At 39.6% G+C, this 26,892-nt stretch overlaps 1 protein-coding gene across 2 annotated transcripts in view; it reads right to left on the minus strand.

Moving 5' to 3' along the window:
* The window catches only part of LAMA3 (laminin subunit alpha 3), a 256,339-nt gene that overhangs the window by 109,243 nt on the left and 120,204 nt on the right, over positions 1-26,892 (minus strand). For both annotated transcript variants that reach the window (XM_088019656.1, XM_028098310.2), the window contains exons 19-26: positions 25,997-26,153; positions 21,302-21,434; positions 19,310-19,452; positions 16,918-17,015; positions 16,059-16,212; positions 5,769-5,929; positions 2,557-2,665; positions 467-564 (exon numbers count right to left, since the gene is read on the minus strand). In XM_088019656.1, coding sequence (XP_087875782.1) covers positions 467-564; positions 2,557-2,665; positions 5,769-5,929; positions 16,059-16,212; positions 16,918-17,015; positions 19,310-19,452; positions 21,302-21,434; positions 25,997-26,153 — 1,053 coding nt within the window. The remainder of the gene's footprint in view (positions 1-466; positions 565-2,556; positions 2,666-5,768; positions 5,930-16,058; positions 16,213-16,917; positions 17,016-19,309; positions 19,453-21,301; positions 21,435-25,996; positions 26,154-26,892) is intronic.

Below are 26,892 nucleotides of genomic sequence, written 5' to 3' on the forward strand. Positions count from 1 at the left end.
CATATGCCCAAGATTTCACAACTGTGTCTATAAGTTATTTTTGAATCTACAACAAAACAACCCTCCTGAAAACCTGATAATCACTGGTTAGCTAATCCTCATAACATAGTGATGACATGGGTCATTATTTTCACGGTTTTTTAAATAAGGAGCCTCAGACACAGAGATTAAAGGATTGGAACAAAGTGAGTCTTTGGGAGGGCTCAGAACAGCACTCAGTAACTGCCATTGAGGGCAAAGCTTAACCATTCCCCCCAGTTGGTACTGTGTCAGCTTCCTGATATTATGGAATACTGGAAAGACTGCTGGGGGAAATGATTTAACTGATTTTTTATTTTAACCCATCATCAGCCTTTAGTACCTTGGCCTATGATCCCTTCTGAAGTTAAGCATGAAGTTGCAGCCTTACAAGCATTATAGTACCACTCAGAGCACAAACAAAGGAGAAAGGAAGGAAACCCATTACCTTGGATTAACATAACCCCCGTAACTGGCAATGCATTTGACTTGAGGTCTCAAATATTCAGTTGAGAATTCTTCAATGGGTATGATACAAATTTGATGCTGTTGAGCAAATACAATGCAAAAAGGTAACATCACGGTTATCGGCAAAGCCAATGGTATGGTCAAACATACTCTTAAAAAAGTTGTTAAGTAAAGAAATTACAATAGCTATTTTAAAGCAGAAAAAACTGCAGAACGGCACTCCCTATTGCATCATTATGTGCAACAAATCCTTTTTACTGTTACACAGAATCACTGTTTAAATGTTCTTGGAATAGTCACAGGAATAAATAAAATCATGAAATTCAAAAACAACTCTTTGTCAGTGACTTTTAGTGCCTGTTTTTCTCTCCTACGCTGGGCTGATGCTGGCTTTTCAAACCCCTTGGGAGGGAGAGGGGGTACATGGTAGGCAGCTAGGGAGCCTGCTTTTCAGAGCCTGTTGTCTGTAGCTCCTGCTACAAACACTCTTTCTTAATAGAGGATAACCTGAATCTCAGGTACATTTAGACTTCATTGAAGGAAGGGTCTCCAGAGCTAGTTTTTGAGTCACACAAGAAACTGTTATTAACTTATCAATACATTTTATTTTAATCAAAACTATATTACCAGGGCGCCTGGGTGGCTCAGTTGTTTAAGTGACTGCCTTCGGCTCGGGTCATGATCCTAGAGTCCCAGGATTGCCTCCTGCATCAGGCTCCCTGCTCAGCAGGGAGCCTGCTTCTCCCTCTGACTCTTCCCCCTCTCATGCTCTCTCTCTATCATTATCTCTCTCAATAAATAAAAATCTTTAAAAAAAAAAACTATATTACCAGCTTGATCACAAACCTATTCAGTAACAACAAAACTTTTTATTGAACACCTACTCTATGCCAGGCACTAAGACTAAGGGATCCTATAAGACCAGGATGGAAAACACCCCTGCCCTCATTAGCTTATATTCTAGTTAGACATCCGAATGATATTAGACTATTTCAAAAAGGGCAAACTTATGCTTAAAAGATGAAAACTGGGTCACTACATCAAAAACTAATGATGTATTGTTTGGTGACTAACATAATATAATAAAATAAAATAAAATAAAAAAAGATAAAGACTCAGCGCTGTTATAATTCCCAAAGATGAAGAGGTTAGATTCACTCGGATTGTTATCTCTAAAAAGAGAGTCACAATTTTTAAAAGAACGTCTTAAGTTATTATATAATTTATGTAATAACTTTTAAAAACTCAATTCCAGATAATTCTTAAGAGAAGGCTCAAAGTTTTTAATACTGTCAAGAACGAATATTTAAAACACATTAGAACAAGCTGGCCTAGCATTTCTCAGAGTGTGATACATGCTTAATATTAACAGTGACAGGAAGTTGCTTCATACGTAGATAATCTTCTGTTCTCTGAGACATTTATTATAAATCTGGCCACCCCTTCCTAGCCCAGTCCCACTGCCTGGGTTTATCACAATTCTCAATATTTAAGTTGCGTTATTAAAAGGGAGGCATGCAGATATTTAATCTGCCAAACTTGGTATTTTTAACTCTTAATGGTATATATCTAATTAACTGAAAAATATACTTTTTGAGATAGAGTAACAGTAGTCTGGAAAAGAAATACCAGGTGATTGCAACCTTGAAAATTCTGAAGGAGTCTGCCAAGAAGCTAATAGACATAATAAAATAGTAAAATGGGCAAGAAAATAAACAGTAACTAATGGCATTTCTATACACCAGCATAAAAATAAACTAGGAACTATAATGACAAAAGAGATTTCACTCATAATAGTAACAATGAATAAACATTAATGAAATAGAGTTCTGTGAGATGTGTTCAAACTTAATGAGCAAACTTTACTGGGTGCTATAAAAAAAAGGCTCAAACAAATGAAGAGACAAGACAGAGTTCTAGATGGGAAGAAAACACATCATTAAACTGGCAATTCTTCACAGGTTCATTTTATAGATGAAATACAAATCCACTCAAAGTTTTCATAAGTTGTAAAATATAGAGATATCACCAAAATGCTTCTAAAATTCAAAGGGCAAAAGAGAAGCATACCAGAAGGAACCGGGCCCTGTGCGCTTTGAGCCGAATGCCTGCATCTGCTAACAGCTCAAACACAGCGAGGCGACTCCTGCCATCAGTCACAACACTCCGGCAGAGGACACTGTAAGAGGAAAGAGTGTGCTTAGCCTGACTCCGTGCCTCCTTGTGCGGTAGCTGATTGCTCTTCTGTTTCTCCTGTTTATAACCAGGCCACTGACAGTGCATCTTCCAGCACAATGAGTTTAAGAGAGATGCAGTCCACAATCAGTACAAGAAAAAAAACCTTCTGACTGGGGCACATCTCAGGGCTAAAGGCCTTGCTCACTTTTTCCACCTGGCTTTATGCAATACTTGGTCTAATCACTGGGAGAAAAAGCCCCAGGGTCAATAATGTCTGATCTCCAAGACACAACCTTCTTGGAAATTTATCAATATTCTTGGTACCGTCAGTGATTAAAGTTGCCTATTGGCCTCAAAATGATCAATGATATACCACACCACATCAGCACTGGGGCTGGCCTTACTCCAGTCATGAGAAACCAGAGTTTGCCATTGGAAGCTCAGTCTGCTCCTCCCATCCCTCCTTCCTTGTTGTACCAGCTGCGCTCCTTCCTTCCACCCTATCAGGTGAAATAGGGAGTTCAGAAAAAAAGAAAAAAGAAAAGAAAAGAAAAGAAAAGAAAGAGGAAGGAAGGAAGGAAGGAAGGAAGGAAGGAAGGAAGGAAGGAAGGAAGGAAGGAAGGAAGGAAGAAAGAAAGAAAAAAAGAAAGAAAGAAAGAAAGAAAGAAAGAAAGAAAGAAAGAAAGAAAGAAAGAAAGAAAGAAAGAAAGAAAGAAAGACGGAGTTCAGGAACATTTAAAAGGCCACGGTTTGAAACCAAAGAATACACTCTAACCCATTAAGGAAGTATTTTTTGAGGAATGTTTCTGATTTCATATCCTGTAGCAACTTTTCTGTCTGTAAATATAATATGGAAACTAGTTCAGAGGCAAACTAAAAGAAATGACCATCTCTGGGAAATATTTGAAATAATTTATGCAATGACTTTTGGGTAAGGATTAAAATGAGATGGTATATAAAGAGCCACAGTCAGAAACTCAAAGAACAGCTGTTTTCTTTTCCCTTTTGAGCACATGAGTGTGCACGTGTGTGTGTGTGTGTGTGAAATTAAATGCATTCCTTTTGGTTCAAGCATAATCCTGGGAGTTAAATATATTAGGTGATTCACTAAGATTTAGTTTTATCCATATCCTTTTCAAATTCTTACTAAGAATAGACTAATGATAATAACTGGATTGATTTAATCATGAGTGAACATCTCTTACAGAAGGGTGATCAGATTTATCACAACACTGTTTTGAAAAGTGGTATTTTAATTAGCACCACTACTCTTCTGTTGGGATATTTTTTTAAATAACACCATTAGAACTCACTTGAGAAACGCTAAGAAAGGTTCAACCCTCAGCAGGAGAAGCTGCAATTGCTGAAAGGGCCTGTCATTTGAAATAGGCTTTTATGGGTCAAATATTTTCCAATTGCACCATATTTTTGGACTACAGTACTTAGAGCCTGTTCATTTTCACTTGTCCACATGACAGCCAAAGTAGAGAAGGAAGAAATATTTTAGACTAGTGAAACAGTATCACGGCACATTCCTGGAAATAGTTAAAACACAATAAAAGGGAGTCCTAGTCTAATACAACCCTGTCTTGGAATTCTAATGTCCCTGGTAAAGAAGAACTTGGTGCTGTCATGCCCAGAGACAAAGTGATCTACAGAATACCGCACAGTTGTCTGCCTCAAAGCCATTCAGACAGAGGTCATGAAACCAAGCTCGTGGCTTATGGAATCCTGGAAGGGCGCCCTTTCTTTCTTTAGCTTTGAAACCACTCCTCCGCTTGGTCTAGATGTTCTCAGACTCTTCTGAGATGGGTCAGAGAGCCACCAGGGACATTAGGAGTGTTTCCTCCTGGGTCCTTAGCCATCGCCACCTTGTATCCTGCGGAGCAGGGATCAAGCGACATAATCTGGAAGGTGGAAGGAGTCAGACGGCTGAACCAGAGGGTGGACAGGGTCTGGAGAAGCCCTGCACCAGCCCTGTGGCCAACAGTCTCCAGGACTTGGGTGGTGAGGTGACCCACCCACCCGGGAGTGTACATTCCAGTGGTTGCTGATGTCATCCACAGATGAAACTAACATTTTCAGGTAATGAAAGAACATTCTGGGGAACTTTTTTGCCCCATTAAAAGTCCAAATGCAATTATATTCTTTGTTTTTTTTTTTTAAATCACCACCCCAGAAAAAAGGGCTGATTAGATTTTTTTAAAGATTCTTAAATGAAGCCCTCACAGTTTCCTTTTTAAGGTTGCTGAGAGCATGATGTTAATGCAATAACCATTTCATTAAGTCTCATAAAAGTTTCCATTCTGAGCTCCTAAAAGTAACTCTTTTCATAAGTTCTTTTATTCGCAAAACAGGAAAAATGTCCAACTACTTCAGGTCATTTGGAGCTTGACAAAAAGTCATAGGCAAGTCGTGGTAACAAAATTGTTTAAGGCCTTGGCCAAGAACTGGGTGGGTTCACTGCAGTTCTCCACCTGCTGTCTGAAGAGACTGACTCCCAGTGCCATTTATTACACAATTAATTTCATGTTGAAAACACCCCTTGCATATTCTGGGCATTTGCATAGATCTTGAAATAGTATAAAAAGAAAACAATTTTTAATAAATCTTTGTCAAAGTTCTTAGAAAAGAGTAACTGAATCAGGGTGAATTTTTAAATACAGCAATCAGGGTTAATTATTTTTCACCTGATGATCATCAAACATTAAGTATTCCCAGTCTCCAAAGGGCGTGTTGTGAAGGCAGTTGTGACAGAGTCTTTTCTCCTTTCCCATGTGCCCATGTGCTCTACCCAGCATTTGAGGTGAGACCACTGAGTTCCCTGAATGACCCAGGATTGTGGTTGCTTCATGGGAATCTGAGCCAAAGTGGTGAGTGGAACACACAGCTTTTCAAGAAAATGCAACAATTTCAAGATGTCCACAGAGAAGCCTTCCAATACTACACTGGGGGTGACACCCGAGAGCATAGTCTCCTGCTTGTTTTCAAGATCGGCCTCAAAAAGGACACAACTTCCCAATCCAGATAAAAAACCAAAGGTCCCAAGGCTGACCTCCGGATTGTTCCAGTACAAAGGAATCCCCCATGACAGGACTGATTACCTGTACTTGCAGCTGTAGATGTTCACCTGGCTGACCAGGACAGACCCAGGGCTCTCCATGTGCACATCAACCACAGACAGCTGGTCTACCTCCGTGGCATACTCGACCACGACCACGTAGTTACCAACCTGCGGGACCTGCAGCCGCAGGTGCAGGTCCACCTGTGAGAGAACCCGAGCACATGGACATGAAATGTACTGGATGCATTTACATAGGCGACAGTGAAACCAGGGCTAAGCAGACACCAGGAAATAGTTTTATATGTTATCATAGTAAGGAATATGGTCCTCTAGCTAGGAATGCCAGATAAAATACAGGATGTGTCATTAAATTTGAAATGCAGTAAGCAACACATAACTATTATTTATCTGCAATTCAAATTTAAATGGAGCATTCGTAGTTTTATTTTCTAAATCTGGCAACCCTAATTATAGGGGCTTCTACTCCTTTCACCCATATATTTTCCTTGTTTCTCAAGGCAAAAGACACTCTTAAAACTTGAGGTAAAAAAGAATCTCCAATGGGTGATAAGAGGAATAGAAGTATGCCTTGAGGCTCTTCTGCTGTTCTTCAATTTAAAAAATGAACTTAAAATTTTGTGTATGCAGATAATGAGAAGTGATACATGCACCCCACTCCTGGGACAATAACTAATAATAGTTTGGTTTTCATACTTCCAAACCATTGTCCATGTCTGAAAATGTACACGAATGTATTTTTTTTTTTTTTTAGAAAACTCACAATAAGCAATCATGGATGCTTTTGTGCCATCATGGCAGAGCTGAGTAGCTCCAACAGAGTCCATACGACTCTCAAAGCCAAAAATATTTACTATCTGGCCTTTTACCAAAAAAAAAAAAAAAAAAAAAAAATGCCCACCCCTGGTTAGGAGCTTGGAGTCTGGAATCATACTGCCTCCAGCTGTGTGACTTTGAGCAAGTTACTTAATGTCTATATGCCTCAGTATCCTCCAGTGTCCAAATGAAGATAACAACAGTATCCACCTCTTAAAGTTATTATGAGGATTAAATGAATTAATATATGAAGGACTCTTAGAAGTGTATTTGGCATGCCACAAACACTACATAAACACTACATACTCCGATGATTGTAATTGTGATTATTGCCTTTTGCCATGACTTGTTTTTTTTTACTCAACAATATTTTCTGTTTATAGCAGCACAAGCAGATAAACTTCATTTTCCTAATGGCTTCCTACCGTTCCATATATTATGAGCATAAAATGATTTAACTAATCCCCAACTGATGGACACTTAGGATGTCCCTAATTTTTCCTATAACATATAAAGCTATATGATATATATATGTATATATATATCATCATATATATGCACATCCTTAGGCTAGTATTTCTGTAAGATTCCTAGAAGTAGAATTGCTGAGTCAAAGTATATGTGCATATTGAATGTCTGAGCCAATATTACAACTACATTCGGTAGCAGTTTAACCCCCTTCAGTCTGTAAGCTCAGGCTCAGCCAAGCTTTACCACACTTAATTAAAATCTTCCTGCCCCTTGCCTTCAGGAAATTCACATTTACTGTTCTCTCTGCACAGCCCTGAGCCACACAACTAATATTTTCCACAGTGATTTTTCTATCACTTATATAATAGAAAGACTTCCCTCAGGGATAAAAAAAAAAAATGGATTATCCACACCACTTTTCCACTCTGTTACAAAGTGAAATATTGGTCCATGTGTGGAGGTTATTACCAGCATTTCTCCCCTGGGCATCTCCAAACAACGGTTTGTCTGTCTTCACCCACCATAAAGCCCACACAGGCCAATGATGTATTCACTTCTCTTCCAGAAGTTATTATTGGCTGCCAGTTTTATCACAGCACTCTATTATAAATTTCTATTGTTCTTTCCACTCTGAGTCCTATAGATTGATTTTTTGGAAGACTTGTAGGAAGGCTTTTGAATACATCTGTTGGTAAAAGTAGGTTTTGGGAAACTCAGATAAAAGACAAATCATGGCAAGTAGAAATTTTATTATTTGCTGTTTGTTATAAGTGATTTATCTTAGTAAAAGGAAACTTCATCAGAACCAGTGTCAAACTGGAAGGATCCTTCCAGTTTTATGGCATAGAACAGCCCTCACCTAGTTATGAGTGTTTCAAATGAAGACATAAAAGGTGGGCATATCAAATCTGATGCTTACACAAAGCTAAGAGGGCTGGTGAACATATCTGATGTCAAAATGAGTCTTCAAAATGATTTGGTCAACCTATACTTATTAAACACCTACCCTATGCCAGCTCACCTGATGGGCATACAATGGGAAACAATACAGACCTGGTCTCTATCCTCAGACAGACTTTAATCAAATACTTAGAAAATTAGACCAACACAATGTGAAATTATATGTATGACGAATGTTCTGACTAGGTGCTCAGGGGGCTGCCTGAGCTGGTCAGGAAGACTACGGAAGGGGGGAGACTTCCTGAAGAAGCAACAACTTAGTTGAGTGCTTGAGGACAAGGAACAGATAGCCAGGCCCCAAGGGGAGGGAGGACCATTCAGGCAGAGGGAACATCCTGCAGGAGGAGGTTACCCTATGACATACGGTGCTGGAGGGTAGCAATATGTAAGACCAAGAGACTGAAGGCAGGCCACAGTGGCGAGGAACAGAGAGCAAGAAGAGCTATGATAAAACCGGGAGGTAAGAGGGGTAGCCTTAGAGACCATTAAAATCTTTTGTCTCTCTTCTAACAGCAATAATATGTTATTGAAATTTTCCAATTATGTATGAATTAGATGGAGTGAGAGGGTCAGTGATGATTAGATATTTCTACCAACATGAGTATGCTGACAATTGTATGGAGTCAAGATTGTGAGATTCAGTGGGCAAGAGCCAGTGTGAATGAGCTAATTAAGAGGTTACTACAGAGATCCTTATGAAAGATGATCATTTATTAGGCAAGAAAGATACATGGAGAGAAGTAGAGACATTTAAGAAAAGTTTGGGATGTAGATTCAGAGATGGGTTGCCTTTGGTGAGGGAGGGAACAGAAGAAGTCATGGATGACCCTAAGGATTCTGATTTATACAATTTGATGGATGGTGGTAGCATTTACTTAGGTAGGGACACTGAAATGTAATTTGAGATCCCTCTGAGACACCTAAGAGGTAATGTCAGGAAGGAAGTTGGCTATGCTGTTCTGCATCTGAAAGGACAAGTATGACTAGACACACCAATTTGGTAGTTATCTATGTAGAGTTGGTATCTAACCCAACAGGCACGGAGGAGGCTGCTTAGGGAGAGAATATAAGGTAAAAAGACAAAGGCTAAGACTAAGCCTGAACAAATTCCAATATTCAATGGCTAAACAGAGGTTGAGCCTGTAAATGATATTCTGAGGAAGAAGCCAGAGAGGTAGGAAGAGATCCAGACCACTCTTAAATTATGGAAAACAAAGTAAAAGAGTATTTTAAGATGTAAGGGGTATTCAACAAGTATTGAAAGCTGCTGAGAAGTTGAGTAGATGAATAGGTGAGGAATGAAAAATATCCACTGGATTTAGTGACAAGAACATCACTGGAAACCCTGGGAAAGAAAGAAAAGATGGAAGGAGGGAGGGAGGGAGGGAGGGAGGGAGGGAGGGAAGGAGGGAAGGAAAGAAGGAAGGAAGGAAGGAAGGAAGGAAGGAAGGAAGGAAGGAAGGAAGGAAGGAAGGGAGGGAGGGAGGGGGGGAAGGTGGGAGGGTGGGAGGAAGCAAGCCAGCCAGACTGGTGTGGGTTGAGGTGTGAATGGAAGTGAAAGAATTAGAAACAGTATAGAACTATCTAATTCTTTGGAGAAGTCTGGTTGTGAAGGAGGGAAGCGTTATGGCTGAGGGAATGTGGGAAGGGAAAGGAGGGTTTTATTAAAAAAGAGAATAGAATTTAACATCTTTAAAAGGTGACAGTGACTTCCAGGTCAGATGGCACAGTGAATTCACTTTTTTGGCACCCCTTCTGCTCCAAGAGACAGCAACTATGGATAAAATGTTTTAAAAAGAAAACAAAAAGATATGTTTGAGATTAAAAGTGATGGAATATAAGTAAAAGAAAAACTCAAAACGTATGGGGGCTGAAGTCAGGGGCCTGTTGTCCTCCAAGTCTGGAAGCACACTGTTTTGGTCAGCAGTTCAGCTCATGCAGAGTAAAGAAAACTAGAGATGACTCATATGAGACAGTGGTCAGATCCAGGCTCATTTTTTTAAGACAAAGATAAGTGTTCCCTCAAATCATGAAAAGCTGAAAAAGTTGCTGACAATCTGCCACTTAGATTTCAGCGTTATAAGAAGCTGCAGAATTTGGGAATCAAATATCAAAGATGTAGTCTCATGACCAAGAACTGATTTAAGCCACTCACTGACTCAGCATCTGAATCTGTGCTAACACTAATATCACAACAGTAGAAGTGGCACGTTTTAATGCTTGCCTCTGAGCTAATGGTCCAGAGGACTGTTAAGACATTGCAAAACTACAAGGCTGAGATGGGTATAAAGAAAAAGGGAGAGGATAAAAACCTTCCATTCAAAATAAGCCAGTAAGCCTGCAAACAAGATAAGCCTCTAAAACACATGAAGAAATCTAATGTTAGAAACAGGCAACAATATCAGCAATCAGAAGATGAGTTTACTTCAGATAAAATGAATTTTATGGGACAGTCTGATAAAGACTTTAAAATGATTATACTGGTCCCTAACCTGAAATCTTCAAACTTGGGAAAGGAAATTATTTTGGATCTTCTCTGGTGGCAAAACCTAATCTCACCTAACCAATTATCACTTGGTGGCAAAATGTGACTTGAATTAAGTCCATGTACACAGTCTTCATGTATTTCTCTTGCAGCACCTACTCATGCTTTTCATTGGGGAAATATTAACATGTTTGGTTATAGCGTGTTGGCCAGGACCCCCCTGGAGATGGTGTGTGTGTGTGTGTGTGTGTGTGTGTGTGTGTGTACAGAATCTTAAAAATTCTGAATTCTGAAACATACCTGTCTCCAAGGGCATTAAGATACTCAAAAATATAAATGAAAGAGGAATGTCTTTAAAAAGTAAATAAAGTTATGAAACTAAATTGACAAAAAAAAACAAGGAAAAGTAAATATGAGTAAGAGCCAATTAGAAATCTTTGAGATTAACAGTATAAATTAAACTGAATCAATAGGCTAGATAAAATCTAGACTGGAGATACTGAAATATTCATGCATCCTAAGGAAGTCTTGAGGAATTCACCCACAAAGTAGCACAAAGATCCAAAGAGATATAAAAATATGAAAGAGCAGTTTGGAGATTGTGAGGCTCCAACATTCATCCAGTCTGATTTCCAGAAAAGAAGAATGTAAGGAATGGCAGCAAAATTATACTTGAAATGATAACATAATGAGAATTTCCCAGGGTGAAAGATATGAATCTTCATTCTGAAAGTGTACCTGAGGACTAAATAAATAAATAAAAATAAATCTACACCTAAGCATATCATAATGAAACTTTAGAATGTCACAAATAAAAGTCCATCTTAGGATTTCTGGTTAAACATAATGGATTAAACACTTATATTTATTGATCTTCCCTCTCAGAACTCTGAAAAAATTAGAGTCAGTTTTTTTTAAATCATAAACCCACAAAGAAGAAGAGAATAGGAAAGAGGAATAAAAACCCAATAGACCAGAGAAATCAACAAAATTTTGGAAGCTGGAAAGCAGATGAATGTCAACTAATTAGACCAGAGAAAGCTGAAACCTAAGTGTCTGTATGAGCAGAGCTGGGGTGAGGATTGGAAGAAAAGATTGAAGAAATCTCCCAAAGCATAAAACAAGATCAAGAGATTGTAAATATTGATTAAAGATAAAGAAATAAATTATCAAAGAAATAACTCAAGAAAGTTTCCCAGAATGATGGATAGAAGGTTCCAGGCTAAAAGGCTGAGAGCCCAGCACACTGGCCAAAACATTATCTATATCAAGGCACATCCTTGTGAAATTTCAGAACACAAGAAATAAAGAAATGACCTCAAAAGCTTTGAGAAAGGAAAACCAGATTGCAGTCAAAGCATTGGGAACCACAATGTAACTTCTCAGGAACAGGACTTGAAGCTAGAAGTCAATGAGGAAACATTATCAAATTCTGGGGAGAAATGATTTCTAATCTAAAATCCTATATCTAACCAAGTAAAAAATCAAGATTGAGAGTAAAATAAAGATAGTTTCAGATATGCAAGTTCTCAACAACAACAGAAAGTAGCTCCTATGTGACCTTTCACAGGAAGCCTCTGGAGGATATAATCTCCAAATCTACCAAAATGAGGAAGGAAAAAAAAAAAAAGAAAGTTCCAATAGTCAGAAAAAAGAAGATTCAATACAACAAAGGTTAAAAAGAGAATATTTAAGATGGTGGGTGTGGTGGTGAAAAATTTCAGGAAATGGCTGTACCTCAAGCCCAGAGACTATATTCCAGGGTAGAGAAGAGAGATGAAAGATTCCAGGAGGGACATCTCCATGAAGAAGTGGAGAAGAGAAAAAGGAAGAAAGGAAAGGAGAAGAGAGGGAGGGACGGTATGTGGTGTATTTGAATTAAGATGAAACTTACAATCTATCTGAAAGTCTGGGGAAAGGGAAAAAATTAAATTTCTGGACAACAAGTTGGAGATTGGTTTACAATTGGTAAGTAAGAATTCTAAAGTCTGCTTTTTGTAAAAGAAGAGATCAGAATTACTGAATAACTTTAGACTTTTCTGGAAAATATATATTTAAGAGCATATGTTAAAATATTAAGGGTAACCACTAAAATATCAGAAAACAATCTATACCTATCAAACAAGGAAAAGACAGAGAAAACTGTCTCAATCAAACAGAAGTAGGGGCACCTGGCTGGCTCAGTCAGTAGTGCATGCTACTCTTGATCTCAGGTTCATGAGTTCAAGCCCCATGTTGGGCCTACAGCTTATTTAAAAAAAAAAAAACAAAAACACAACAACAACAACAACAAAACAGAAGCAGGAAAATTAGTTTTAAGAAGGTAAATTAAAAGCAAGTAAACAGGTATAGCCACTTTGGAAAACAGTATGGAGTTTCCTCAAAAAGTTAAAAATAGAGCTACTCTACAAACTGGCAATTGCACTACTAGGTATTTATCCAAAGGATATAAACATATGATTCGAAGGGGCACATGCACCCCAGTGTTTATAACAGCAATGTCCACAATAGCCTAAATATGGAAGAAGCCCAAATGTCTATCAACAGATGAATGAATAAAGAAGATGTGGGGTGGGTGGGTGTGTGTGTGTGTGTGTGTGTGTGTGTGTGTGTGTGTGTGTGTAATGGAATATTACTCAGAATATTACTTCAAAAAGAATGAAATCTTGCCATTTGTAACGACATGGATGGAACTAGAGAGTATTATGTTAAGCAAAATAAGTCAGTCAGAGAAAGACAAATACCGTATGATTTCACTCATATGTGGAATTTAAGAAACAGATGAACATAGGGGAAGGGAAGGAAAAATAAAATAAGATGAAAACGGAGGCAAACTATAAGAGACTCTAAACAATAGGAAAACAGGGTTGCTGGAGGGGGTGGGGTGAGGGATGGGATCACGGGGTGATGGGCATTAAGGAGGGCACTTGATGGAATGAGCACTGGGTGTTGCATGCAACTGATGAATCACTAAATTCTACCTCTGAAACTAATAATACAGTATATGTTAATTAAATTGAATTTTAAAAAGCTAATAAAATAAATAAGATGATAAAAATAAGTCCAAATATGTCTGAAAACACAATAAATATAAATGGATTAAAATCACATTGTAAAACAGAGATGATAAAATTGAAATATAAAAAAATATATAGCTATAAATTTGTTTACGAGAGACAGAGGCTTCCCTGGTGTACAACAGTGTGATCTGACTTTAAAAGATGAGCTGTCTCTTTCTCAGAAATGATCTTTCTCTTTCTCAGAAAGAGAAAAGAAGGGAGACTCAGGTGGCAGTAAGTGCCAGAGCTAGGAGTTAACAAAGAAATGGGACCAGAGCAGCCTTCATGGTATATGTGTGAGACAAAGAGCTATGAGTAAACAAAGGAGGCCATTTAATAGAAGGAGAGGGGAACAGGCAAACACATGGAGAGAAGGGAAGGCTGTGAGAGCCAGGTGGCTCTGTCCCTCGAAGATTCCTAGGAGACCTGAATGTACTCAGTTCCTGCCCTTGAAATTCTGCCAGACCTCCCTGTATCCTAGAAAAGGAAAAACTGTTCATATGAGCTAGACTTAGTGGGTTGCTCTTTCAGCCCATGGTGTGACTAGAACACATAATAGCAGTATGGCTAATGGTTAGTAAGTGATCACTTGATCACAACAAGAGCCCCTCATGGATTATTTATTTAATAGTACCCATGGGGTAGCTACTTTTGTATACCCCCATTTATATATCCCCAGTTTGTATTCTAGTAAATTCAGACCTAGAGAGATTTTACAGCTAGTTACTGATGACCCAAGACACGAAGGCAGGCAGTTTCACTCCAGAACTCTCTTGACCATCACACCACACATGGTTTCCAGAGGAGGGATTACTCTGCATTGCTCCAGGTGGCTAATGATGACCAAAAGTTAGTCTACCTCTAGAAGAAGTGACTCCTCCATCAATTTAAGTATTCAGTAGAGGCTAAATTAATGTTTAATAAGGATAATTTAGAAAGGATTCCTAAACAGGAAGGGAAATCAAATGATTTCTAAGACCTCTTCTAAAGCCATTAGTCTTTGAATTTTAGCACAATGATCTATTATAGCACTGTCCAATAGAACTTTCTGTGATAGCAAAAAAAAAAAAAAATCCTATAATCTGTGTTTTCCAATAAGGTGGCCACTAGACATATGTGATTACTGAGCACTTGAAATGTGGCTAGTGCAATTGAGGAACTGGATGTTTAGCTCTACTTAGCTTTAATTAATTTAAATTTATATATAGGCACATGGGCTAGTCACTGCTGTACTAGACAGCACAAGTCTGTAAGCATTTAGATAAAATGGTAAAACAGACTGTTAAATAAAACTGGACAGCTCAGGGCTTAGTTTTATGCATCATGCAAATATGGCCCTGCCCAACAACTCAGTGCTGTGGCTCTGGGCTAAATCAGAGGCAAGGACACTTCCTGATGAGTCATCAGCATCATTCCCTGGAGGTTGGCCCTTCTCAACAGCACCCCCCTGCTATCTGGGGAACACACACACACTGTATGTGTGTGTGCATATTTATGTATGTAGATGCATGTGTGTGTGTATATACACAGCATGGGTTGGGAGGGATACAGAAGACTGTTAGAATGGAGTGGAAATGAGGTCATTAGTTTTTCTTTATGCATATCTGTATTGCTTCACTTGTTACAACAAGTATACATATGCATATTTTTTTGCAAAACAAAAACTCAAATAAAAAAATGAAATGAAGACTAAAGAAATATCCTTAAAATCCTATAATAGCTACCCTGGAAATGTGAGTAATAAAGTTTACAAAAAGGTACACATCTATTCAGTGAGAATTAATACCATATATGTTATCAGCCTACACATTTAAGCATGAACATTGGCCTCAAAGGTACAAAACAGAGAATGCTGTAAAAAGTCAGGAATGGAAATATAGTAAAGGAAGTTTTTTTTTCGGTGTCTTTTTTTTTGAGGTGTTGCACTGTGTGTTCTTAGTGTTGATACACAGGATTTCTAACCCAAATCTTAAGTCAGTAGAGTCTTAGATTGTTTTGAGGCTTACAAAACTCAGGGAAGAAAAGCAATGTCCAAACCTGTAGTAACCTGTCCTCTAAGCTACGAGGGAGGTGCATTGGGATGCAGCAGTTCCAGATTCTGAGCTCCAAGAAATCAGCCCTTACAAACTGCTTGCCTGAGGGGATGAACAGTCAGTGAGCATTGCATCCTTTTAGGGTAAGCTGTGTAGTTTCTGGAGGCCATTTAGAAAGATCTTGCCCCAGATCAGGTAGAGCAAGACAGACCCTTATAAGTCTAGGGAATAAAAAGGAGAGGCTTTTGTGATTGCCCACATTCCCTGCCCTGTCTAGGAAGTGTTCAAAGATGAACCTTACTATGCTCCGTGTGGCGTACCGCCCAGCCACAACCTGGATCAGAGAACTCAGTACACCTATAATTAACACCTCTGAGAAATTCTTCCAGGTTCCCCTGAATTTGAGAAGCAACTGCAGCCAAGGGTTTTCAGCAGACACAGACGGGGAGGTAGTAATAGCTTTGACAGTAAATAAAAGGCTGCCCCACCTCTCTCCCACTGAGGTCCACCAGGACTGGGTGTGCGGGGGTGGGCTGCTTCACTGCCAAGGGTCTTGGCTCCCCGTCAAGCAGGAAGTGTCTGGCCTCACAAGCCAGGGCACAGGGGAATCGGGTCACTGGCAAATGCTGGTAAAGCAAGCAACTTCAACAACAACAACAACAAAATACAACAGTTACAACTGAGAACAAAACACAACATCAAAGTGCAATCCCCAAAGGACTCTTTCCATTCCATTCACTCCTCACTCCTTCCACAAATTCCTACCATGTGCCTACTGGAGGAATCAGGTAGTAAATTGTCATCTGCATGAAGAATAAGAAAATGAAAGGTCCATAAACCCAGATTCTATGTTAAGCCCTTCCCCTCAGCAGATGCACGACCTTGAGGGTATTACTTGGTCAAGCATCAGTATTTCCACATACTAGAGGGTGGACTTCACTCTAAATGCCAACCACAGGGTGCAAAGTGCTCTGTGATTCTTGTATATAAGACAGTTGACGGCCTCGGGCGCCTGGGTGGCTCAGTCGGTTGGGTGACTGCCTTCGGCTCAGGTCATGATCCTGGAGTCCTGGGATCGAGTCCCGCATCGGGCTCCCCGCTCAGCAGGGAGTCTGCTTCTCCCTCCGACCCTCCCCCCTCTCATGCTCTATCTCATTCCCTCTCTCAAATAAATAAAATCTTTAAAAAAAAAAAAAAAAGACAGTTGACGGCCTCAGAGAAAGACCACAATTAAATAATCATCCAACGCATCTTGCTGCAGCTGTGATGCTGAGGCCTCTCTCAAATCCTTGCACCAAAGGTTCCTAATTCAGAGGATCCAGATGACGCCCCACTGCCCATACTAACTTCTCTTGGGGAGGTCCTGAGTCGGCACACGGCTGGGTGACTGGCAGCTGTAGGGAGGGGGCCTCATAGTAGTCTCTGGGAAGCAGCACCAGGTAGTCCTAGGAAATGGAGACCAAGAGGTCAATCACTCAGATGACGGTGGCCCTTCTTGAGTAATAAAACAGTCAAGCACGCCAGCTCAGTTACTAATAACCAGGTGAAGCTCGCTAAGTTAAACTCTCCCCAGCAGCTGCTATGTTCTGCCCCCTGACTCACCAAAACACACAAAGCAACCTGTCCCAGGCGGGCTCCAAGCATCTGAGAGAAGCGTCTCAAGGTGGACATATTTGTATTCACAACTCGGGGAAATTTTACCCTCCCTTCTGGACTGTGTATAAATTCAAAAATAAACAAAGATAATAAACTATCAGCTGATAATCTGGTCCTTTGAAATACCTGTTGCTTTCATCACCACACATCAGAACTCTGAATTGTGGGTTGGGCATTTCGGCTTTTTTATTCCCACACCAAAGCAACGCTCGCCTGGCATGGTATAAAAAATGATGTTTTGTGATCCTGGTGAATCACAGGCTGAGACTGGCTGACTGCCTGTCCTAGGAGACGAGCAGAAGAATGTGTTCCATGGAGTGTGCCAAATGAAGCCCACAGCGTAAATCCAGCTAAACAGCTCTTCAGGAAAGAGCAGAGCTCCAGGTTTCTGAGACGCTGATGGTTTGACAGCTTCAGAGGAATGTTGGCACCATTGGCTGTGTGCGGAGGGAAGGAGGGGGGATGTCTGCCACAACTGTGAAGAGACTCAGACACCGGCCATAAGGCTTTTTCTCTTGTGAGGGCCCTTAATTTGTCTATAATGGAGAAGAAGAGAAATGCATGGAGAGGAAAGGTAGCAGATGGTGGCCCAGGGGGCTCCGTGGTCTACCACGGGGGTCTCACTACCTACCTCAGTGGGCTTTAATTTAACAGTGGTGATTGTTCGCTTACTGAGTTTCCTTAGGTTGGGACCATAGCTCTTCATTGCTTTATGGTTCCATAGATCTTAGAACAGTAAAGGTTGATAGTAGGTGTTCAATAAAATATCTCTAGAGAAAACGGGATCATAACATGGAAGCATATATATGAGTCGCTATACAACTGCACTAAATGTCATCAAGCATCTTCCATGCCTGTGGAGTAACATAATGACCTTCTTCCCATTAATCCAACTTTGTACTCATTATTGGCACCAATGGGATTTTCCTTGTCCTCATTTCTAATGTCTATGAAAAATTCTAAAATTTTTGTAAAGCAACAAAGTTTGCTACCAAGAAGACGCAAGAAAAATAGGGACTGGATCAACAGGATAAACTGTCACATTATCCTCATAAGATCCCAGATTTGGAAAGGACCTATCTGGATAAACATTGTCCCTATTTACAAGGAAGAGGCAACTGAGGCAGGCTTGGAGTTAAAGAACTTGCGTAAGATTTGCTAACATAGCCAATCAAAAGGATTGTGCCAGAAGGAAAAGCTTGCTGTTTTCCACTCTGGCCAAAACCAAGCTTTTGCCAAAGACTTCATTTTCAGAAGACTTTTTGTAAGATATCAATATCTCAGAGAGCAGTTTTCATCTCTTAATTCCCCACAGTTTCTCTGGCTATTCTATTAGTGTGCAGGGACAGAGCTTTGCCCCGATGCGGGATTCTTTGTCCAAGTTCATCTTTGTGGAGACTATTGCCTATATTTGAGGTAGAAGGAAGGAATGTCAGAGAAGCACGGGCTCTCCCTTCCCTTTCCGCCACCACCAACTTCACTGATATTAGGATCTGCTCTTCTCGTAGCTTCTTCTGATTCATTCCGCACAATTCCCAGAGAGGCTGATTTTCAAAGAAGTCCTTCTGATTCATAATGAAAAATCCCAAAGAAACTTTTGAAGGGTGGGGATACATGCACATTAAGGTTTTGCATTTATTCTGCTATCTTTGAGTCATTATGAGTTATGGTTGGTTTGGTTTTTTTTGTCTGGGATGAGCTGGCTGAAGAATACAAAAGATATTTTAGGGGCGCCTGGGTGGCTCAGTCGGTTAAGCGTCTGCCTTCAGCTCCGGTCATGAACCTGGGGTCCTGGGATTGAGCCCTGCCTCGGGGTCCCTACTCAGCGGGAAGCCTGCTTCTCCCTCCCCCACGCCTTTGTGCTCTTTCTCGCGCTCTCTCTCTCAAATACTTAAAAAAAAAAAAGATATTTTAAGTCAGCCTCTCTGTCATTTGAGGGCAAATGTCACCATAGTTTCTTACATCTAAAAGGGAGCTGCCTGTGATTTTGATATCTTATGGTCACTGTGGGTCACTGTGGGTGGGACCATGCTAAGTAGGGGGGAAGAATCCCACAGAACTCTCCACGCAGGAGGTCTCTTACCAGAAGGACTCCCTCTGATTTGATACAAGCAATCCATGTCCCTGGTACAATTGAAAATGGGTCTGCCAAACCATTTCTGGGGACGGTGACAAAGGCTGGCTCCTTACTCGGCGGGAAGATGACTTCTTTGCTTTGAGCAGCACCTATCAGAAATAAAAGAACTGCCTAAGGCACCTGTCTAGCAGTCACTGTTAGGATTTTGGATATTCAGTTTTAAACATTCAATTTACATCTGAAAAAGTTCAAGGTGGTTACTCATCATACTTACTGATCAGATTTATTGATTTTATATTTTTTAATTGTATACTTGCATCGCATATGTGTAAAATAGACCAGAAAGATATTGATGTTAGCAGTGATTATGTATCCTGGGATTGTGAGTACTTCTTAAATTTGTTAAGTGATTAAGTATATTAATACATGTAAACTGCCTAGAGAAATTCATTGCACATAGTAAGTGTTCAATTCATTACATTTGATATTAAATTATTTTATTCTTTTAATTTCTATTGAAGAATACGTGTTCGTTCTGACATAAGAAAAAGTTCTGGTTTTCTGTTTGTTTGTTTTCAGGATGCAAAGGTTTTCTTCTGCATGAAACACAGAGAGGACCTCCTACAGAATGTTCAGAAACAAACCAAACGGCTGTATCTGAGCCCACCTGAGCCTTTTCCTTCAGAAGAAACATTTGCTCCAAATCCTTGCATTTTCTCTAGAAACATTCATGAGATCTAGGTTCAGGACAGGAGGCCAGGCACATAGCCAGCACGGCCTTTGCTCCCAGATGGTGGGACAGGAACGGTGAGGGATTACAGGCCAGCCAACAGGAGAATGCAGCAGAGCGTGAATAGTCATATTTGGAGGCATAGGTTACCACAGGAATACACAACGAAGGCCCCCGACTCAGATGTGGGGGCTTAGGAAAGATGTCCCAGGGGACGGGAAAACAAACCACAATGTCCTCCACCTGTTTGAGTTAACAGAGAGCAAACTGCTGACGAAACTGTCATCTAGGAGGGACTGGTGCCTATGAGAAAGAGTTTGGGGTCAGAAGATTCCAACTTGTCTACAAAGACCAGCTGTGCACTTAGGCAATTTACTAAACTTCTCGGCTGTTTCCTCTTCAACCCTCCTCAGTTCACAAACTTGTCTTGTGAGTAAATCAATGCCAAAATACTTTGTATATGATAAGGCAAGCTTGCTAGTTCTTCATATCATTCATCATCGTCCAGCCTCACGACCTGGCTGACACAACTCAGGAGCATCATCGCTGCCCCCAATGACTTTGCCATGGATGCTGAACAAAGATGCTTGTATTTTGATCTTATATTAGATTTCTACGGGCACCATTTTGTGTCCATGTGGGACTCCTAGTGCTTCCTGGAATCTGTTGCCAGGAATGGTAGAAGCTCTAATTCTTGCAGAACAGACTTCCAGGCCTCAGCTCTGATGAGATCTGCCCTCTAACAGGTTTCTCTCCTCTGCCCTCAGGAATACTTCACCCCTCAGTGAAGTTTGCATGTTCCTCTCCGGAGCTCTTTTGGGCTTCATGCTTTACAGCATTCACCTTAAAAATTCCTCTCCTCACCCATTTCTCCTTGACCTATTTGGGGTGCCTGAAAACAATGGGAAAATTTAGGGCAGTAGGCCAAGCTCCATCCGATACCACCCCAAAGGTGACACCCACTCTACCATGAATTAGTGATAAATTAGCTTTACCTTGTGGGGATATCATAACCCCTGGGGTTCAGCCAAGACACACCGGTTGTTGTATCAATTTTTTAAAAAGAGTTAGTGATAAACTTCACAGCAAAATGTGAATAAGCAGAATGTTTACAGATTGAAAAGGTAGCAAAGACAGTGCACCTAGGGCACCACCCTCATCAGATTATGCATCAGACTTCAACTTTCCTCAGAAGGTAACTCTGGAAATTGGAGAAAATATTTCACTAATTATTTCTTAATCCAAAAGAGGCTTGAAAATTTACCTACCTGCCTCAGCCCAGGATGGATAAAGAGACACACGGCCAGATACGGCTTCAGTTCCAGGGTTAATGTATTTCAGAATAACACAAAACAAAGAGAGACTTGACTTCCCCACATTCAACATGATCCTCACTTCATTCTGAAAAATACCAAAAAGTCATACAGTATAAGAGACAACTGGCTAAAAGAAATGCTAGCCAAACAGTGAGTATACTCCATTCAGGTTTCACTAGTGGACTTGTAATGTGTACACACACTCACTCTCTCTCCCTCTCTCTCACTCACTCACTCTCTCACACTCAGCAAGCACCAAATAACTACCTCTATGGAAGATGGAAATAGGCAGGCCTAACGATAGATTAAAGACACTTATAATTAAAGTTACAGTGAAAACCTGTGCCCTCAGCAACTGAGATCTTCTTTGGGCTCTTCTGGAATCAGGCAGACAGAGTGAATAGTAGCTGGACTAGTTTAAGGAAAGCAATAGTGACCGGGGCAACCACCATGGGCTGGGAGAAACAAAAAGGCAGAAGAGAAGGAAAGGACAGTATTATTGGACACCACCACCCCTGTAGAAGGACCTCTCCAGGGCCCAATTCACATACCTAAAATTCTAATTTGTCACAGAAACCTATGTTGGCTAAACAAAAGTTAAAATACCCCAAACACATTAGTGATAAAATCTGGATGTAACTACAATATGCTTAAGTCATATGCAATTGTTCTCAGTATCTATCCAAAGAGAATGTGGGCTGTTTAAAAAAAATTATTTTATTTTTTTTATTGTGATGAGTGTACTCTTTCAACCCCATCACCTACTTCCCCCATCCCCCTCACCCACCTCCCCTCTGGTAACCACCAGTTTGTTCTCCATAGTTAAGAGCCTGCTTCTTAGTTTGTCTCTCTCTCTCTTTTCCTTCGCTTGTTTGTTTTGTTTCTTAAATTCCACATGTAAGTGAAATCATATGGTATTTATCATTCTCTGTCTTATTTTGCTTAGCATTATACTCTCTAGATCCATCCACGTCGTTACAAATGGCAAGATTTCATTCTTTTTATGGCTGAATAATATTCCATTCCAATAATAAAGGGGACAATCCAACAAAAGGATATAACAATTATAAATACTTATGCACCCAACATGGGGGTACCCAAATAAATAAAAGTTATTAACAAGCATAAAGGAAATAATCAATAAGAACACAATAATAGGGGACTTTAACACCCCACTTACACTGACGGACAGATCTCTCAAACAGAAAATCAACAAGGAAACAGCGGCTTTGAATGACACACTGGATTGGATGGATTTAATAGACATGTTCAGAACATTCCATCCTAAAACAACAGAATACACATTCTTTTCAAGTGCACACAGAACAGTCTCCAGAATAGATCACATATCAGGCCACAAAACAAGCCTGAACAAATTAAAAAAGATCGAAGGGATACCATGCATCTTTTCTGACCACAACACTATAAAACTAGAAATCAACCACAAGAAAAATATCTGGAAAGAACACAAATACATGGAGGTTAAATAACATGCTACTAAACAATGAATGGGTCACTCAAGAAATCAAAGAAGAAATACTGTGTGAAGACAAAGGAAAGTGAAAATACAAAGGTCCAAAATCTCTGGGATGCAGCAAAAGCTGTTCTAAGAAGGAAGTTTAGAGAAACACAGGCCTACCTCAAGAAGCAAGAAAAATCTTGAATAACCTAACCTTACACCTCAAGATGCTAAAATAAGAACAAACAAAATCCAAACCCAGCAAAAAGAAGGAAATAATAAAGGTCAGAGCAGAAATAAATGATACAGAAACTAAACAAACAAAAAAGCCCCCCAAAAACAATTGAACAGATTAATGAAACAAGGAGCTGGTTTTTTGAAAAGATCAACAAAATTGATTAACTCTCTAGCCAAACTCTTCAAAAAATATGAGAGAGAGAGAACAAAATTACTAATAAAAGCGGAGAAATAACAACAAACACCACAGAAATACAAACAGTTGTAACAGAATATTATGAAAACCTGTAAGCCAACAAATTGGACAGCTTAGAAGAAATGGATAAATTCCTAGAAACATATAACTTACCAAAATGAAAGTAGGAATAGAAATTTTGAACAAATTACCAGCAATAAAACTGAATCGGTAATAAATAAACTCCCCAAAAACAAAAGTCTAGAACCAGACGGCTTCACAGGCGAATTCTACCAAACATTTCAAGAAGAGTTAATACCCATTCTTCTCAAACTATTCCAAAAAACAGAAGAGTAAGGAAAGCTTCCAAATTCATTCTATGAAGCCAGCATTACCCTGATGCCAAAACCAGGTAAAGAAACTAGACACACACACACACACACACACACACACACACACACACACATACACAACTGCAGGCCAATATCTCTGACGAACATAGATGCAAAAATCCTCAATAAAATATTAGCAAACAGAATCCAACAATACATTAAAATAGCTATTCATCACAATCAAGTGGGATTTATTCCTGGGATGTAAAGGTGGTTCAGTATTTGCGAATCAATCAATGTGATATATCACATCAATAAGAGAAAGGATAAAAACCATATGATCGTTTCAATAGGTCCAGAAAAAGCATGTGACAAAGTACAACATCCATTCATGATAAAAACCTTTACCAAGGTAGGTTTACAGGGAACATACCTCAACATAATAAAGGCCTTATATGAAAAACAAACAGTTAACATCATATTCACTGGTGAAAAACTGAGAGCTTTTCCCCTTAGGTCAGAATAAGACAAGGATGTCCATTCTCACCACTTTTATTCAACATAGTACTAGACATCTTAGCCACAGTAATCAGACAAGAAAAGGGAATAAAAGGCATCCAAATCAGCAAGGAAGAAGTAAAATTCGCACTATTTGCAAATGACATGATACCATATATAGAAAACCCTAAGATTCCACTCAATGTGGGCTTTTTAACTTGACAGAATCTATCTCTAAGTGTTAGTTCCATATTGGAAAATAAAAATGCAAAAGTGTATAAGGAACAAAGTTAGAGGTGATTTGACAGACACCACCAAGTTCTGTTGTTGAAAAATACTTAGAGAAACTCCATCATTTGAAATTCATTTCCTTTGCAGGACACCTGGGTGGCTCAGTTGGTTGAGTGTCTGCCTCTGGCTCAGGTCATAATCTCAGGGTCCTGGGATCAAGCCCCGTGTCAGGCTCCCTCCTCAGCGGAGAGCCTGCTTCTCCCCTCTCCCTTTGCCCCTCCCCACCACTCGTTCTCTCTCTCTCTGTCAAATAAATAAATAAAATCTTTAAAAAAGAAATTCATTTCCTTTATGTTAACTAGTCATTCTTTCAAACTGTAAACACCTGTGAGAAGGTATCCACCTTGACTGGACTCTCATTCACATCCTATTATGACTTAATGGACTCCACTGCCCCTTTTCTGAATCATGAAGGTTGGAATGCTAAAGAAACTGAATTTTATATTGGGGAGAAGGAGAAAGCAGTGAGGTCTTAAGATCCTAGGTACTGTTGGGGCGACAGGGTGGCTCAGTCAGTTAAGTATCTGACTCAGTTTCAGCTCAGGACTTGATCTCAGGGTCGTGAGATTGAGCCCTGCGTTGGGTTCCATGCTTAGCGGGGAATCTGCTTGAGATTCCCTCTCCCTCATCCTCTGCTCCTCCCCCTGCTCACACTCTCCCTCTCTCTCTCTCTCTCTCTCTCTCTCAAATAAATAAGTATATTAAAAAAAAAAAAAAGATCCCAGGTACTGTTTGAGAAAGCAGCCTGATGGGGGACCCTGGTCAGGCAAGAAGCAACATTAGAACCAATAATGGCTCCAAGAGAACTGTGACCCTGTCCCTGTTTCTCTAAGGGGTGACTTAAAGGAAACATAACAAGTATTAGTCCTGGGTCTGCTACGGACAAATATTGGGTTACCCTGGTCATCAATTTACCTCTTTTGTTCTGAATTTCTCCACTGAGAAACACAGTTTGAAGAGACCAACCTCAAAGAGAAATCCTGAGAACAAAATTTCTCAATGGCTATACAGAAATTGTTGGTTAGTAAATATTGCATAAGTTCTAAAGGTAACGAGAAAATGTGTAAATTCCATTACTATTTCAACACAAAGCCAAGAGAGATGGATATAGTAGAGAAGAAGGAAGGAAGGGAGAAATACAGGAAAGAAAAATTAAATAGCACTAAAATTCCTCATTTACCTTAGTTTCTATTCATAGAGAAGTTCAGGGTTTAAAAAAGCAAAAAAACAAAAAACAAAAAACCAGCACTGGTCAAATATCAACAACACACACACCATTGGAATTATTTAATTTTACTCATTCTTATTCTCTACAAATGTCTTTAAAGAAAAGTGTCTCTTGTTTTAAAATTTAGACTAATCCCACTTGGGAAACAACTTCTTATAACAAGTCTCTAGAGATAAATACTAGTTTTCTTTAACCCCTTCTTTGTTTGATTTGGTGACCAAATTAAATTAACAATAAACTGTGAAACTGATACATATACTAATTAGTTAAAATCCAATCCTACCCCAAACCCCGTCCATAGTCTGGAGAAAAAGAATCCTGGAGTCAGTTCTGGGGACAGTTCACCTTTTGGGGGGACTCACTGAGAGTGTTGTGGGTCAGTATATGCCCTACCCTGCCATGAAGCAATTTCTTGCTGGCTACATACCTGTACCGAGGTCATCCGAGCATATCCTCTCCAGCTAAACTCAGGGAACTCCAGTGGATCAAATCCAAACCGAAGTTCTCTTCCATTAGGTGTGGTGCCATCTTCAATCTCATACTTCATATGATGCAAATCCGGGAAATAGTAGTTGTTTTCAGGTCTTTTGTAAGTAAAAAGTAAACATGGATACAGCAAGTTAGGTTCACTGATAATCCAAATATTCAATCTCAATAGCTACTTCTAGAAGAACTCCTACCCAATCAACAGAATACAATAAGAGAAGAAATGAAAGAGCCACCCCCCTGCTTTTTCTTTAAATTATTGCTTTCATTCATGTAAACATTCACATAAAACATACCCAACACCTATCAGTCTAAGCAATTAAAATGAGAAAATCACTTAGCACAACCCATAGCAGTAGCATCTTTTAATTCTAAATGTTCTAAACGGTTGCCAACAACTTAACAAAATCAGATCAGGTTATTTACTATAAATCCATTCATTCATTTATTCATTCATTCATTTATGTACTCATATTCACTCATTATACAAATATTAATATATATGTGCCAGGCACTGTTGCTAAGTACCATATATGCAGTAGTGAATGTGACATAAAATATTTCACATGCTAAGTTTACAAGTTAGAGACATTTTTCTCTATATATATATTTTTTAATCATTAGAATGACTTTTTTATGCCTTGTATTTTTTTAATTTTTTTAAAGATTTTATTTATTTATTTGACAGAGAGAGAAAGACAGTGAGAGAAGGAACACAAGCAGGGAGAGTGTGATAGGGAGAAGCAGGCTTCCTGCCGAGCAGGGAGCCTGATGCAGGACTCGATTCCAGGACCCTGGGATCATGACCTGAGCCCAAGGCAGATGCTTAACGACTGA

The sequence above is a fragment of the Eumetopias jubatus genome, unplaced genomic scaffold (genome assembly GCF_037043125.1).
Source record: "Eumetopias jubatus isolate StellerSeaLion01/CBP00866 unplaced genomic scaffold, mEumJub1_p1.0 scaffold_16, whole genome shotgun sequence".
NCBI lineage: Eukaryota > Metazoa > Chordata > Mammalia > Carnivora > Otariidae > Eumetopias > Eumetopias jubatus.